This window comes from Triturus cristatus, chromosome 3_2, assembly GCF_964204655.1.
Source record: "Triturus cristatus chromosome 3_2, aTriCri1.1, whole genome shotgun sequence".
NCBI classification, from domain to species: domain Eukaryota; kingdom Metazoa; phylum Chordata; class Amphibia; order Caudata; family Salamandridae; genus Triturus; species Triturus cristatus.
In genome coordinates, this window is record NC_140584.1 from 1,055,145,269 (window position 1) to 1,055,162,260 (window position 16,992).

At 47.9% G+C, this 16,992-nt stretch overlaps 1 protein-coding gene across 1 annotated transcript in view; it reads left to right on the forward strand.

The window, feature by feature from the left end:
- GUSB (glucuronidase beta) overlaps nt 1-16,992 on the forward strand; it is a 200,478-nt gene that overhangs the window by 105,361 nt on the left and 78,125 nt on the right. The window contains exons 7-8 of the mRNA XM_085649764.1: nt 13,373-13,551; nt 15,653-15,799. Of these exons, the coding sequence (XP_085505890.1) occupies nt 13,373-13,551; nt 15,653-15,799 (326 nt within the window). The remainder of the gene's footprint in view (nt 1-13,372; nt 13,552-15,652; nt 15,800-16,992) is intronic.

Below are 16,992 nucleotides of genomic sequence, written 5' to 3' on the forward strand. Positions count from 1 at the left end.
GCACCCAAAAATGAAGTGCATAAAACAGTAAAGTGTATTGTTGTCAGAAGCAGTCTAGCCTAAGTGCACTTTCAAGCATAGGCCAGATGTTTATAGTTGGTAGGGTTTGTGGGTAAAAGCATTTGCCTTACAACTAGAACGCACACTTCGAAGCAGGTATCAGCATTTGAAAAAAATATAAAAAGTAAAATAAATTGTTAGTTACAGAAAAAAAGAGGATTTGATTGCAAAGAAAAAATCTATCCTACAATAAAGATAAAATCTGTGTATTGTTTAACCTGGCCGCCCCTATGACTGGACTACCCGGATGTTTGCACCGGCTGGTTGAGGTGGCATTATGCTCCCTGGCCAAACTCCTTGCTCACACCAGACGTAAGACCATATATGCCCCCAATATCCCAGTACTTGGCGTAACCGATCAACACTCTTGTACTGACTCTGTGCCTGGAGCCCTGGTTGACGGAGAGGCTCGACACCATTGGAGATTTATTCGATAATAATTGTTTTCAGTCATTCCACGATCTCAGACACAACCACTCGCGAAGGAAAATTGTTGACTTATGGCCTACACACATGCTTCGAGCCACTCGGGCGGTCGTGGATGAGGAACCAACTGTCCTTCAGCCTACTCACACCCTTTACGTGGGTGTTAGTAGACACTGTGTGACTTGGCTATACTGATGGCAATGCTCCTATCCTTATATTCTCTTTGCAACATCTTCGGGAGGCATCGGAGACTGCATTCCAGAAGGTTGTGCATGAAAAGGAATGGGCTAGAGCACTTGAATAACCGTGCACATACTCACATAATGCCCGTTTCCAATTAATTCACTTTTTTATACTGCACTCGGCCCATCTCTCCCCATTCCGAATTAACAGAATTTTCCCCGGGACCTCTGTCTCCTGCTCACACTTTCATCGGATGCCAGCAGACTTCTGTCAAATTATATGGGATTGCCCATCATTGACAGAGTATTGGTCCCAGGTATTTCAAGACCTGGCCAGTTGTACAGACCTATGACTCCGACCCATGTGGGAATGCTGCACACTGGGGATATTTTGATGCCCTCGTAGACATAGAGTGACGTTGTGGTTCTTGGTCTTGGCTCTCCTTTTAGCTAAATGAGCGATCACGTCCCAGTGAAAGTCTACAACACCCCCTTTCTGTGCCATCCTGGCTCTCGACAACAAAACAATGATCACAAGCAGAAAGCAAAGTCCTCCATATAGAAGAGAGTAGAGGTCTGCATAAATATCTAATAGAGAGGACTATGGGATGAGCACTGGCAGCATTGGGTGAAGATCTCAGGGATGACGCCTTGCTTCCATGATGAGAGGACCGCTCCCTTTATTCCTAAATTATACACTGGCCATTGCAGTGACACCCTATGTTCCAGACAACTATATAGAGTTAAGCGCATGCCAAATCACCCCTTTCAGTTCTCATCCTGTACAGTCACTATAGGTTACACTTCACTAAGGTGTTCCTCCCTCTCAGGGCTTTAAGTGGGATGAAAAAACTGGGGAGTCTCTCAAAAGGGCATGGCCAATGTAATTCAGGGCGTGGCTTAAAACACACAAACTAAAAATCTGTGCTTAGCAGTGTGCCGCCCGACTTGTATTTTGCTATTTCTGTCATTGCATCCAGATATGTGATACAACAAGTAACATCATACCTACAACCAGTCAGGGCTATTGGCTTTGTCATTGGTTGTTAGTTGTATATGATAAATAAGCAGCAACTTTGGCTGGTATATAAAATTGAACAAACTTCCACTTAAAGCCCTGGTAACACCACCACAATGTTGCTGCTCCTGAGTTTCAAAAACAGAAGGGAAATCTAGAGAGAAAATTACTCTTTTTAAAGGATTTCCCTTCCCCTACAATGCTCACCTGGCATGACGTCATGCCGTAACTTCTCCACCAGTGAAAAGTGAGCAATGTGAGCACGTGCACCTCGATGTGCCTGCTGTCACTGCAGTCCGGAAAAAAACAGACCGTCTGTGCCAGGGCACAAAACAGAGCCCGATAGAGACCCGTTTCGAGGCCCCCTTTTAACAAGCATTTACAATGCAATGGTCTCGGCATTGTTAAAGTTAGAGCTATTGGCATTGCTCATGACATTATTTTTGTTTATGTTTTTGTCTTTAAAACATTTAAAGAAACGGCATTGTTATTTACAATGTCAATAGCTTAATCACTCAAATGCGAGACCTATTGCATTTGCACCCACAGAGAGCCACCCACCCACACACACAGAGCCACCCACCCACACACACACAGAGCCACCCATCCACCCACAGAGCCACCCACAGAGCCAGCCAGTGCACTCTAGGGCAGTGCTTAAATTGTAGAAGGCCATTGCAACTTGCACCACACATTGTCCCTGACATGCTGCTAAAGATTATAACAACACAACTACTAACCATAATTTCCGGATATTGTAATTGGATAAACAGTGGTGGTAAATAAAATACCCAGGCTGGGTGGCCTACTCACGTGCGGGCCTGAAGGGCGGAGTCTCTTACCATCCTCATCAAGGCGCCTCGTTAATCCATGTCAGCTGCTCAAAGTGCTACACTTGTAGCGTGGAGTATAGTTTAGTTTAGAATAACACTGCTAGCTAATGAGCAGTCATGAAACTCAGCCAACCCTGTCAGAAATGCTAGTATCTGCAATAAAGTTACGCGAGGACTAATAGCGCTGCAACGCCTATAGCACATTCTTAAGTCTGCCTGCTCATCGTGGCAAAAATAAACATGAGGTCACACTTTCCTGTGTTATGTACTCACATGACGCCACCACATGGTAAAGCACAACTCCCTTCCGGGTTCCCACTCACACTGTAGAAGGATATGGAGCAAACCAAGTCTTTCCTCTGTGGGGGGCGTGCACTTGGGCCGCTATGCAGTAAGTGCACCTCACGTGAACTCTTGACGTCAGAGATGCCAGCCCAGAGTATCTAGTGCGGAATCTCGTAGTAATTAAATCGGAACAGAACTGTGGTCAGAACCTGGTGATGAATGCACCCCGCATCGTTTGTTAGCCCACATTTTCTGCAGCGGGAGTTTCAGCGGAGGAGAAAGGTTATTTCTTCGTCTTTTTATTAAAGAGGTCGTTTATCAGCAGTAAACGCCTGGGATCGGAGCCTTCCCGGGCTCGCTCCAGATGAAAAATGCCCGCAGCATAGGATAACTGCTAAACTCATCACTTCTGAGAAAACCTGCTGCAAGGGATTCTGGGCCAAGCGGACAGCGAGGTCAGAGGTCAGCACTGCAGAGCGGAGCTTTTAAATGGCCAGGGGGTGAGGTTACCAGAGAAGGCCTCTGTGCCCGTAGATGGTGTGAAGGTAGGCACCTAGAGGTGGCATCGCATGCCTTGAAAAAGCAATAGGAGGCCCAATGGGGGTGTTTGATGAATGTGGGTGTAAAATGTGGTTTTACATTAGGCAGTATGTAAAGATCCAGGAACACTTGTTTGTTCCTAAAAGTTTATTATGACCACGACATCTCCATCTCCATCTCAACGCTCAGTTATAATCCGCTTAATCCGCTTAGCATTCTTTTCCTAGCCATGACCTCGCCACATTCCAAGCTGCCAGCACTGCACGTCTACACACAATTGAATGTATAGATTTATTAACAGATGTAAAGTTATACTAAAATAATGTATGAAAACAATGTCAAGAATTGTAAGAAGTTAACCAGAAATCTGTTGATAAAAAATGTGTGTATATATATATATATATATCTATATATAATACATTTTTTTAAATGAAGACATTTGTGAAATAAATACATAGGTCTAGATCTGTTTGCAATTGGATTTACTCACATGTGAAACGTAATTCAGGCTAGTAGGACCCTGTTTGCCTTTTTCTTTGCTATACCCCCCGTCCTAAGCCTGCACTGATAATTTAATAAGTGAAGGGTGGGGTCCCTTCTTTGGGTTTTGACATCGCACGTGCTAACATATCGGTGCACGAGGCTGCAGACCCGCCAACTATTAATAACTCCCGCCCCGCCCCCCAATCCCCCTCCCTCTGCTGACCCCCACCCTCTGGCATTTCTCCACGCAGTCCGGTTTATTTCACTGAGGGGGTAAAAAGTTAGAGGCTTATTAAAATTCCTCCCGCTGTCTGCCCGGACTGGAAATCCCCCACATGCTTCGTGCCGTCCAATGGGGAGCCCGCGACGCGCTCTTGGAATGGAGTAGTGGGCGAGAGAGGGAAAGGTTAAGCGGCAGACCGGGCCACCAAGATGCGAGGACGCTTCAAGGCGCACTTACGAATTTCCATCCTTCGAAGTAAGGCGGCGTGGCGCAGCTGAAAGTCTTGAATAAACTTCCAGGCTTGTTGGCGAGGAGACGCACTCTGGCGGTTGTCTGCGTGGGGGCAGCAGCGACTGAGCCCTGTACGGGAGCAAGCCGCACTGTCTGATCAATGAAGGGAGTGGCCTCAGATTCAGAGAGGGAAAACGCTCAGATTCGGCCTCATTACGCCGTGGGTTTGGTTAATGCCTCAGAGAAACGCACGGCGCCGCGGAGCGGTAGATGAGTGCAGGGCGGAGGAGAGGGCAGGAGCCGAGAGCAGGGGGAGAGGACAAGCACACCACTGCCTTTCTCCGAGGTGAAGCAGAAATGCCTCGGAGAAACGCAGTGGCGTTTTCGGATTCGGGGGCGTGTTTTTCTTTTCTCTCCTCTTGCCATTGGCTGGAGGAGAGAAAAACACGCCCAGCGAAAAGTATCGAAAAAAAACGCCCCCGAATCCGAAAAGGACGGGGCTTGTTTTGCGAGATAAACCTCTCCTCCAATGGCTGGCCAGCATTTAAGAGGCCAGCCAATGGAGAAGAGGAGAGAAGAGGGGCGGGTTCAAGCCCCTCTTCTCCAAGTCATTAAATCTCGCGAGCGAGACTGCGCAAGCGCAGCCTTCGCTAGCCGAGACCTAAAAACTGCTGGTGCTCAGCACTGGTGAGATCCGGCCCACTAAAAGCCCTGCTCCCTCTAATTCTCCCCCCACCGTCCCCCAAAGAGACCATCCCAACACCTTTCTGGTGGGGGCATCCAACCCTCGAAGAATTGAGCTTGCGCTCCTTTTTTTTCTTTTTGCACCTTTTATATAACATGAGCACCATGTTTACATTACATATTCAGGCACGGGGAGATTAAGGGATTTGCCCAGAATCACAGGATGTGGACGCGACCTCAAGGCTCGAACCCTGGTTTCCTGCACGAGAGTCGGCAGTTTAAGCCGACGGACCACATCCTCTCTCCCCTGACCCCCACCCCGTCTTAGACACTGGACACGGATATTGACGAGGCCCACTTTTGGCACCTGCCCCTGGGTCCTCACTGCCATACCTCCAGGCTCTGGTATATTTTGCTCCCTACACTACTTTGTTTTAGGAGATGCATGCTCCACTCACATTAGGGATTCCGCAGAGTATCGGCACTACTATCTCATGACTAGCACTACGACCGTGGATCCCGCGTCACTATGACTGCCTCTTGTAACCCTCAAATACAATACTACTATTGTACTGTAAAATATATGTGCCCTTAAATACACCTTGTAACTGTGCATCCAGAATCTGCTACTTTCCTACGCCAATGTTGATAATTCCACAAACCCTCGATAAAAATGCTTTAAAAAAAAAGTCTGTGTATTGTTTTAGGTTCATAATTTTTGCCATAATTAACATTGCTGGGCACATCTGAAATATAATTACAAAGATCTGAAAGGGGGCCCTAGGAAAGGATCGGTGACAGGTGATTAAACGGGTTAAGGTTAAACAGTTAAACTAAAACGGCAAAAAAGCAAATCTGAATAAAAACACAAAATGAATAATGAAAAGCTAGGTTATCACTACTCGTGAAAAACCGTGGAATAAATGAGACTTGAAATGCACAAAAAAACCTAAAATGAAAACCACTTTAAAATGAAATTTAAGAAACATCTACTATTTCAATCAACTGGCAGGAAAATTAAACCTTAAGTGCTGTTATCACGTGACACTTTTCCTTTCATTTGCACCCAGATCTTCATACAAAAATGCCATTTGACCATCATTTTAAAATTAATCCAACAACATGTGTTTCCCATGACTATCTAAGACATGCAGCCCTAAACCTTTCCCTACCTAATGATTATTAAAAATAAAAAAGGTCACTTTGGGTCTCTTCTGTTTTCCTGTTACTTCCTATTACATCTCTTTACTCCCTCATTCTAAGAGACACAATCCATTGCCCCTTGCTCTAATTTCACTTCTTTTTGAAAAATGGTCTTAAAAAACTTTGTATTCTCAATCTTTTAAAGACATTATTTATTAGCCTTTTTGCCTTTTAAAGCATGTGTTTAGTTTGTTTTTCTTTAGATCTTTTAATCAATTACCGTGGTCAAATGCCTCCCTCCGGGGTACATGTAACATTCCCCCACTGTGTTCCTCACAATAAATAAGCCAACATGCCATGGTGTCTTGTAGTGGTCATATGTTGGCCGCAGTTTTATTAGGAATACATGTATATACTTGGCATACCTTGCATACCCTGGTCATAAATCATACTTGGTTAACTGTCTTCTTTGCGTCATAAATCACTTGCATGTTGTCATACATCATATCTGCCATAAATCATCTGTACATTGCTAATTAGCCAATTAGACTGACAGTTCGTTGGTTAGTTCGTTTTGCAGTTTGCCTTGTTTCTTGTCCCTTCTGGGTCGTTCCTTTGTTTGGTTGGATTTGCGCTCTTTTTGCGCAGGGGTAGCTTCTGTCCCGGAGTTAGGCCACAACTCGCTACCTTGTTGGACTCTTGTTGTGCCCTGGCATCCGACAGGGGCTGGGCTGCGAGCGCCGTCTCCGTTTGCTGCCCCCTTTTGGTAGGCAATTCACCCAGCCGTGAGGCATCCCAAGTGAGTGGTCCTACCCCCCCTGTCCTTAGGCCAACTCATCCAGCCGTGAGGCATCCCAAGGTGAGTGGTCCTATTCTGGCACACCGCCCTCCGGTATGCCTCCATACCAACCATTATCCTCGTAGCTCTTTGCCACGCTTTCCGTCTCCCTGGGGCTCCCCCACGCTCAGCTCGCTCCTCTTTATCTGCCACCTGCCAGGGCCATGGCGCCCCACAGGTTGTCCCAGAACACTGGCATGCCTTCCTCTGACAGATGCACGCCATCCTTTGCATAGAATTTGGGGCGACCTGTGTGTATGAGCCCGTGCCTGATAGTTTCAAAACCGTTGGTCCTGCAAAATTTGCTCACCGTGAAGTTCAATTCATTCCTCGAGCTCTCGACCGCTTTTTGTGATTCAGCCCCGCGCCATTCTTTTCTGCTGATCAGTTCTGACCAGATGATGGCGGTACTCCCAAAGGCCTTGGCTGCCTCCGTAAGGTCCCTCTGTATATCGTGGAGGATGGCTTTCCTACCCCGCTGGGCCAAATCGTCCCCCCCCCTAGATGGATGATCAGAATGTCCGGATGCCATGCTGCGTCTGTCTGCAGGTCCACGAGGGTCGCCGGCAGCTGTTCCCATTTCATTCCTGGTTGGCCGAACCATCCTATGCATGTGTCCACTGGTCGTCCTTCTTGTCTGTGGCCCCCCTGCCACCACCATGACTGCATCCGTGTAATGAAAGAATGACCCACTACCCACACCAGGTGTGGTCTCCTTCCTGTCGAGGCAAAGATCAAAGTGTCAATCTGTTGCTTGACCTTGGGAGAGACGCCTTGTCCTCCCTCGGCAGACTCGCTGGTTCTATAGTAACTGTGGCCGTACGTAGGTCCGGTATGCCCGTGACCTCCATCTACCTACTGCCTGTATCCCAGCCTCAGTCATTCCGTGTTGTGCGGCTGTTGTCGCTGCCCCTATACTGAATGGATGTAACCCGAAACCTGTTGGTGGCAGCCCTGCTTTGCTGAGGGCGAGGGGCATGACTGCTGTGAACTGGAATTTGCTCAGTTGTGTGCTGTCTCTGTGTTTGAACAGGGGCCCCTCGCCAGCCGGTCTGTGTTTGAACAGGGGCCCCTCGCCAGCCGGTCGCACAGCCATAAATGTTAGCATGCAGCACACTGCGCAGCAGCTCTGATCCTCAATGCATTGTAGTTTTAATATCACCTCTTTGCCGGTCTGGTCTCTTTTTGACCTCCTCAGTAGTATCTCTATTTCCTTCGTCTGGGTGTCCCATCGCTTGCCTGTAAGCAGTGTTTTTCTGGTCACGCCATAGAGGGCACCACTAATTAGCTGAGGCGGAATGCCCCGAAGAATGTGGTGGAAAATGCGGCTATAAACAGGAGTTGCTCGAAGGTGTCCTTGGTTATATCACCCAGTGTTCCCAACAGTAAGCCCAGCTTTGTGTAGTCTATTAAGCGCCTGCTGTCCCTCCTTGTGCCCTCTACACGTTTCCACCCTTTCATTGCCACTTTGATATAGAGAGAGGCCACGGGGTCCTGCCCTGTCACCAGTTGTGTGTGAAGTGCCACTGCGGACAGGTAGGCTTGTGCCCACGATCTGGATTTCCTGCAGTTGTATGCCCACTGAACAAATTGCCCCACTGCCCTGCGGGTGGCCCCCACATTTCCCAGAGTCTGTATGCCCCTACCCGCATTACAGTTCCAACATACTTTCTATATCTCTTGGCTGCTTCTGGAGCAAGGGCTTGGTTGACCAGCTCAGATAGATCTACACCGCCAGGCCCCACAGTTGTACCGGTAAGGGGGGTCATGTCCTGCTCTGCCCCGGGCGCCAGTTCCCTGAATCTGTCCATCCGTGCTCTTGATAGGGCGTTGGCCACCTCGTTCTCCACCCCCGGGACGTAGCGTGCTCTCAGGTCTATGTTCCCCTCCAACTGTAATTTAACCAGTCGGCACATTAATTGCAGCGTGTTTGGGCACCTAGCTGATCCTCTGTTAATTGCTTGTACTACGCCCTTGTTACCTTACCACAGCGTCAGCTTCATGTTCTGCATCTCCCCCTTCCATACTGTGAGCGCTACTATGATGGGGAATAGTTCTAGGAATGTGATATTGCTGGTTATGCCCTGCCTGTGCCAGCTGCTGGGCCATTCCCCCGCGCACCATTTCCTGCCCAGGATTGCCCCAAACCCTGTGCTGCCAGCAGAGTCCGTGAATAGCGCAATCTGTCTGCTGGTGACGCAGCCCTCCCTCCATATCAACATCCCGTTGAAATCTGCCAAGAATGTGTCCCACATTCATAGATCCTGTTTCACTTCTGCCCCGAGCCTAACGTAATGGTGCTTGTGGGTGAGTCCACACGTTAATTGGGTTAAGCGCCTAGCGAACACCCTCCCTGCTGGGATAACTCTGGATGCAAAATTGAGTTTACCTATTAGTCTTTGGAGGTCCCTCAGTGTTGCATTCTCCCGCCCACAAAGGCCCCTGATTTCCTCCCTGAAATCCGCCACTGTCTCCGTGGGGAGCCTTGATGTCCCCACCCCTGAGTCGAGTTCTATCCCCAGGAATGTTATTTTTGTCGCTGGGCCCACCGTTTTCTCGGTTGCCAGGGGATCCCTAACTCCTCTGCTAACTGCGCAAATGCTGTCAGGATATCGCCGCACTCGGTTGATGCCGCCGGCCCATGAAAAGGAAATCATCCAAGTAATGGAGTTTCCCGCCTTGTGGATACCTGGTGTGCAGTGCCCATTCTAAGACGGTGCTGAGCAGTTCAAAGTAGGCGCAGGATACCGAGCACCCCATCGGCATGGCCTTATCGAAGTAAGTTTCTCCCACCCACTGAAACCCTAGGAGGTGGAAACTCGAGGGGTGGACCGGGAGTAAGCGCAAGGCGGACTCAATGTCTGCTTTTGCCATGAGCGCCCCACAGCCTGCAGCTCTGACTAAGTCAATTGCGTCATCTACCATCACGTAACCCACTGAGCAAGCTTCTGTGCTGATTCCATCGTTTACCGATGACCCTCTGGGAAGGACAGGTGGTGAATTAACCGGAACTGGCCTGGTTCTTTTTTGGGGACCACCCCCAATGGTGAGATCACTAGCCCCTTGCTCATGTGGGAGGGGAGGAGACCCTCAATTCTCCCCAATCTCCTTTCCTTCTCTAATTTTTGCGTGACCACCCCAGGGTGCTGTAGTGCAGATCTCAGATTGTTAGCGCTGCCTGGGGGTAGGGGCCCGTAAACGGGATAGTAAAGCCCACCTCAAAACCTTGAACTAGTATAGCGGCGTCAGTTTTGTTGTGATATGTGTTAGCTAGCTGGCGTAGTCGGGGGTGTTGATAGGGGACTTGGCTAGCTTGCAGTCTTGAAACCTTTTTGGCCCCTCGCACCCTCTGAGATTGTCTTACTGCTTTTTCTTCTCTTTTTTTTGTCTCCCTTGTGCTCACTCTTGCGTCTGCACCCTGCTGCCGGGTGTCCCCCACCACAGGAGGAGCAGATATGCTGAAATTTGCACGACGCCCCGTAGGTACATTTGTTTGCCTCGAATTTCCAGCAAATTGCTTCTGTCCTGCTATTTTGTGGTGCATTCCATGCGCTGAATTGTTTGGACCTTTGGTATGGCCTCCCCTTCCCCTTGTGAAAGGAACCCCGAAAGGACTGCTCTATTTTCCCGGGCCATGTCTTGACCTCCTTGGCTATCATCATCTTATGAATGAATCCTGACACATCCTCCTCGTTCCACTCCATCTCAGGGTGCATTTGCATTACCAGACGGAACCCCTTATCGTATTCTAGCCAGGCATCGCCCGGGAATTGCCTCTGTGTGTTATGGATGTTGGCCTCACAGAGCCATAGGTCGACTTCGCTGCGCGGGAATTTCTCTATTATGCATGCCATTATTCGGAAAGCGTCCAACCAATTATCAAACTTTCTTTCCTTACGCTCCTTCTTCCTTTCCCTCTTATCGTCATTCTTCTTATCGCAGGTAGTCAGATCCAACCCCTCGAACTGTATCTCTAGCAGTGTAAAAATGTCAATAAACTCCTTCCTCCATATCCTTTCTTTGATATGAGGCTTGCCAGACCCGTGGCCCTGGTGGTTAAGGATGCCGGGCCGTGCGTAAGGATCAGGCGCTGGATGATTCTTGTGCTACAGACGCACACCCCCATGCTGCCATGGGTGACTCTAACTCTCTCCCAACCTCTGGTGTGCTCTGGCCCCTTAAGCGGTCCTGGTGCACCTGTCCTGGGTCCATCGGGTGCCAAGGCAGCCCTGAAACCTCCTCCTCTGTTTGCGCTCCCGCTGTCCCAAATCCTTGCCCGCCTAGCCCCCTCAGCAATAATGGTGCCATTGTTTTAAAACATTCTGTCACTATCGCACTAATATGCTCACCACTTGTCTCTGGGCTGGCTGGACCTGCCGCCGGCGGGCTGGCTACAGGCGGCGGGGTTTTTCTCCATTGGGGTTTCTCTGGAGCCGCTGCCTCTGCCAATTTTGCTGGCGCTCTCCTTCTCCTCTTGGCTGCAGGTGTGCTGCTGTCCTCTTGTGGCTGGTTGCTTGGCCCCTACCCAGCGCCGTTCAGCAGGTGAGGATGCAGCCAGTCCCTCACATAGACGTCTGACGCCGCCCGGATCTTTCGCAGAAGTTCGATCCTCCGGCTGCTGCTGCCCCCCACGCCTTGCCATCTCCTGTGTGATTGTTGGACTGCTGGTGGCGGGGGCTCTTGAGTGAAGCTCTGTGAAGGCGGGGTGCTGCCACCAGCCCTTATGCACCAACAAGCTGCTCTTTTTTCACCCACGCTCCCCTCACGTGTACCGTGTGAAGTGTGGCAGTCTCTGTCTCCGTGTCGAGCTACTGCCTTTAAACTTTGAGTTCAATTGTGGGGCACCAACTCCTTTGCTGTCCATTTTTATGACGCCATGTGTTGCAACTACACGCCTGTCAGGTAAAGCTTAAATTGCCCGGGACGCCCACTGGTCGTTGCTCCCTCTCATCACCTGTTGTCTAGCCCTTTAATTCCTGACTCTCTGTGCATGCCGTAGTGGACACGCCTGCCCGACGCCGGGCCAATGCGCTGGGACGTTCCCAGAGGCTCTCTGAGCCCAGGAAATGTTTTTCTTTTGCGCCACCCGGGCTTCGCTCGGCAGTTGGCGTGGACCTGGACCCTGGGCATACTCGCTTGTTGTTGAAGGCTGGCCGGAAACCTGTGGCAGCGTGCCAATGCCCAACGAGGCTTCCGGAAATGAAAAGGGTGAGTGGGAGCCTTTGCCGCTGCCGGCCTCAATCGGCCTTCTCCTGCCCTGGCGTGCCGGGGTGAGTACCCGGTTGCCCTCCTTCCTTACCGCCCCAAGGTACCCGGACCGGATCTCGCTGGTGTAGCCCTGCAGGCCGGCGGCGGTGCTCGTTCCGACAGTGGTGGAGCCGGGGTGGGCAACCGGTCGACCTCTCTCTTCTGCGATGACCCCCTAGTCGCTTTCTGCCGCAATTGCCTGCTGTAGGGAACGGGGTAGGCACCCGGTCGCCCTCTTATCGTTCCTGCTGCAACTGCGGTGATCATCGATGTCGAAGGGGAGCCAGGGTGGGCTCCCGGTCAACCTCTCATTCCTGCAGTAACAGCGCCAGCCTCCGCAAGGGGAAACGGGGTGGCACCTGTACGTCCTCTCCCCATGCTCCGCTTGAACCTTTTTCAGGAGCCTGAGACGGGGCTTCACCACGCCGTCGATCGGAGATTCCGTGCTAAAAACAAAAATCCGCCTGCGCCGACGCTGCTCCCCCGCTCCACGAAGATAGGAGCTTACCTGGGAGAGCGGCGCTTATATGCCCCCTTAGTGTTTTCTTGCCTTGCTGGCGGGTTCCCCCCTTTGGGGGGGTTTGTAGCCCGCACTGGTCCCCATTGGCCTGGGGGGCCGGCGCCTTTCTGGCGATCGCTGCGGGTGATTTTTGCGCTTCTGGGCGCCTCAGCACGCCAAAAAACAGTTTGCTCAGTGGCTCGCTGTTGGTTATGGCAGCCTCTGCAAGAGTTGTTGCACTGATGCCAGAGTTGTATCACAAACCCTTTGATACTCCAATTGAAACTAAAAGTGTGCGTGCAAGGCTGCAATTGTAGAAGTCTTAAAATGTTGCTGAACACTGATATGATGAATTTCCTGAGATGCACCACTGTCTTTCAAAAGCGGGAGCTTTGTTGTTGTCCCTCAAGCACAGCTGTCTGCAAAGGGATCTTCTTGCATGGTGGCACCCATAAAGACACAAATATAAATACTTCGTTACGTAGAGTTATTTGCAGATGTTGCCATTGCAGAGGGAGGGCTTAATTTAAGCTAGAAAATATTTTTTCCATTTCAAAATTATAATCATGGCTAGAAATCAAACTGAGATAAAATATTGATTGGGACAAACCAAGTTCAGCTTTACCGGATAGTAACTGAGAGGGCTAGGAAACTAACCCTGTTGAACGCTTTCTCTCTAGATCCGTGGTAAGGGCTTGGACTGGCCTTTAATCGTCAAGGACTTCAACTTGCTGAGGTGGCTTGGTGCGAACTCCTTCCGTACGAGTCACTATCCCTATGCGGAGGAGATTATGGACATGTGTGACAAATATGGCATTGTCGTCATTGATGAATCCCCCGGAGTGGGTATAAAAGAACCGTAAGGAATCTATCTTCATTTCTTTTTATTTATCAGCATTTTATCTTATTTGTCCACCGTTTAAATCTGGAGTAATGGCCTTTATCATACCAAGGTATCATTGGTCTGTAATCGCCCTGCTTAGGTGGGTATATCAGCTGGTCTAATATGTTCTGCTTCATTGAGCTTGGTGATTTATAAGCTGTATTTGTTCCCTCTTAAGACACCTTGGCTAAGGATGTTTTTATACAATTTTTTCAGGAAAGGACTGGCTTGTCTTCCAGATCTGAGGTTCATGAATGAGCACTAAGAATTTAGGGCACTTCTAGAAGGGTCTAATATTAGTAGAAGAATTTGAAGATATTTTGAGTTGTACCCCATTTCTTTACAGACAATATCCACAGTTGAAATCATGTCTGATCATCTGTCTTTGCGCGTATTCTGTCACTGTGCGACCAAGTCATTGGTGTGCTTGCTTAAAAAGTCTGTATGTAGTGAAGAAATCAAAGCATATGCTTGATCTGGGAGCGGAAAGGCAAACATTCCCAGAGTCCCTGCTCAAAAATCAGTATCCGCTGTAGGACAAGTGGCCAGTCATCTCATGCATTAGCCATTCAGTGCACAGTGAAGTACAGGTCCCTGTGGAATGTGTGTTGGTACATTGTGCATGGTGGTGAAAGCATGGCGCCACCATTTCTACATTCCACAACAGAGATAATGCCGCTATCTGACGCTGCCAAGTCGCTCAGTGTCATATATGACACCTTTCGCAAGTACAGGAATTTAGCTAACAACAGTTTGCTTCCTGAGTTGTTTGTGTACATACTTAAAATATTAAATGAAGTGTAAGTTCCAGAGTTCAACTTGATGTTGATTCAGCAGTCAAGTCTGGCTAAACTGCATTGCAGTCTTGAATCGTGCCCTTGGCCTCTCGCCCACTGTTCAGTTGCTTACCTCCTCGCTTTATGCTATAGAAGTTACACAGACATATACAGTCAGTGAACGGAAGAGAGAAGTTGTGAGAGACAGTAACAGAGCAAGAATGAGACAGTTCTATCCAAACATACAGTGCTTCGAACAGCCTACCAAAAGCCGCTTACACAAAAGGCAGAGGAGAGAACAGAAGAGACTCCATAGTATGCCTACCTTAAATGAATTATGCATGCTGTACATGCATTGTAACTAGGGAAACATGTTTCATAAATACTAGAAAAATGCAGATATTTTGGGGTATAAGTTAGGGCTATATGAACAGTGATTTGCCATTACTTTTAGGTAGCTTTCTTCGGTTTTCTGGCTATATCCTACAGCCGACCATTTGCCGAAACAGATGCAGGAGGTTTGGTGGGACACCCCTAAATGTTCAAGGGTCTCTTCTCCGATTCCACACCTGAGACTCAAGTGAGAGATGTTCATATTCCGCAGGTAATTGAAGACCAGGTTCTTTGCTCCTTTAGCATTAGGAGCGTGTTCAGACCTTCTGGCTCTTAACTATGAAACGTGCCCTGGTCATTCTGCCAGATCAGGCTCAGTCCAGTAAGTGGGTCTTCATAATCCCTAAATGTAGCAGTCATTAAAAATACTATGCCTGGTGCTGTCCGATCTGAAGTACCTGTCCATAGTGGTTTCAATGTCTTGATGTTGTTTAGACAAGTCTCCAGTCTCTCACATGGCCAAGAATCACATGATTCAGTTTCATATCTCTAAACAACCTCAAAGTAGCATTTTGTATTTGCAAACTTCATTCATATTCCCAACCACAAGAACCATGCATTGAAGAACATGACTGTAGTGACAAAGTGATAGGAAAGTTTGTTTTTAAGACGCTTGCAGAGCACACTGTAGCGGAGAACAAAGTGTCCATGTGTGTGGTGTTAGTACAAGCACTGTTCTTGGGATGCATTGTGGACAGAAGAAATCTATCCATTAATTGAGTGAAGAATAGATATTCTCATGCTTGAATTAAAAGAACAGGGCAGCTTGTAATTTCCTACAAATGTGTTTTTTTTTGAGTGGCTGAATCTTCAAAGGTATGTTGCTCTGTTTGAGATCTACACATATTTAATACAGAAATAGAAAATACTTCTACCTCCTCTTTAACATGTTTTGTTTTTTCTTTAAGCGCAAGCTTTGGAAACAAATCCCTCGCTCACCATCTAGTTGTAATGGAAGAACTAGTCCGCAGAGACAAGAACAGGCCTTCAGTCGTGATGTGGTCTGTAGCCAATGAGCCAGCTTCTGAACTTCCGCAAGCAGAGTACTATTTTAAGTGAGTATTCGGTATGTGTTTGCTGGATGACATTTTATGGAGAGGGAAGGACAGAGGAAAATCAATGGTGTGGCAGAGAATTTGTTGAATGTGGGTTTCACCTCTTACATTGGACAACATTTATACTAAGGATAAAGAAATTAAGTTTTGGAAAATGCCTTCATTCTCTGCATTGTGCAGTAGAGAAGGGCACACCTAGATCACCATTAACTGGGGTCTTGGTTCATCAGACATTATTATTTATGTCCAAAACACAGGAGAACAGGAATGTTGGGTGATTTACCAAGGGCATTACATATTGACACGCCATCCCCAAGTACACATTGTCATTAGCCTAACAGGGTACTTGGAAGAGTACATTATAGTACACACAGAGGTTGATGAACACATCTACAAGCATGCCCTGTAATGTGACTGCAGGTCAGACTTTATACTTAAAATACCTATCTACACTGTTGGTGTTTGAGTGAGTCAGCTTTTCTCATGACTCACCTTAAAGACCACAGGCTTCGCATAGTGTGATCCTGGCCAGAAGCAGATGAAATAGTTATTTTTTTATGCACTCCATGCATCGCATGAGAAGCACGACTTTTACAGCATTGCCAGTTCACCCTTTCATATCTGTCAAGTTTTCAGATCGCCTATGTGTGACATATCCATGATTTAACTGTGCATACGAGTGACATTCGCTTGTCAAATGTATGACACTTTGTGTGACACTTCTCAGTTATTACACAAAACGATTAAATTTACAACGCATTTGGAGGCCTCGAAAAGCCTTACAAATATTGACAGACTTGCAGGTTAAGTAAGTTTATTATCTGCTCGACTTTTGAGGCGAAAGCTATATTTTTTATTTATTTTTTTAGTGTCAAAATAAAGCAGCCTGGTGATAGTCAGACGTTAACGGACTGCACACAATACATTGACTTGTGAGCATTAGGAGAAGGCTATACTCTCTAGTTTATTTATTTTTTTAAAAGAATACATGAAGGTTGAGAGGCTTTTTTGCCATATTTTTATCAAAGGAGAACTATGTTAGCGTGTGCAAGACATTTCAAATGTAGGTTCAAGTAAAACAAGCATTCTCATGAACACATTTGACAGTCAATTCATTTCTTTTCTCTGGGTGTCAGCTGCTCTCAAGTAACCAATGTTTCACAAAAACAGAAGCCTGTCTCTGCAACACTCGG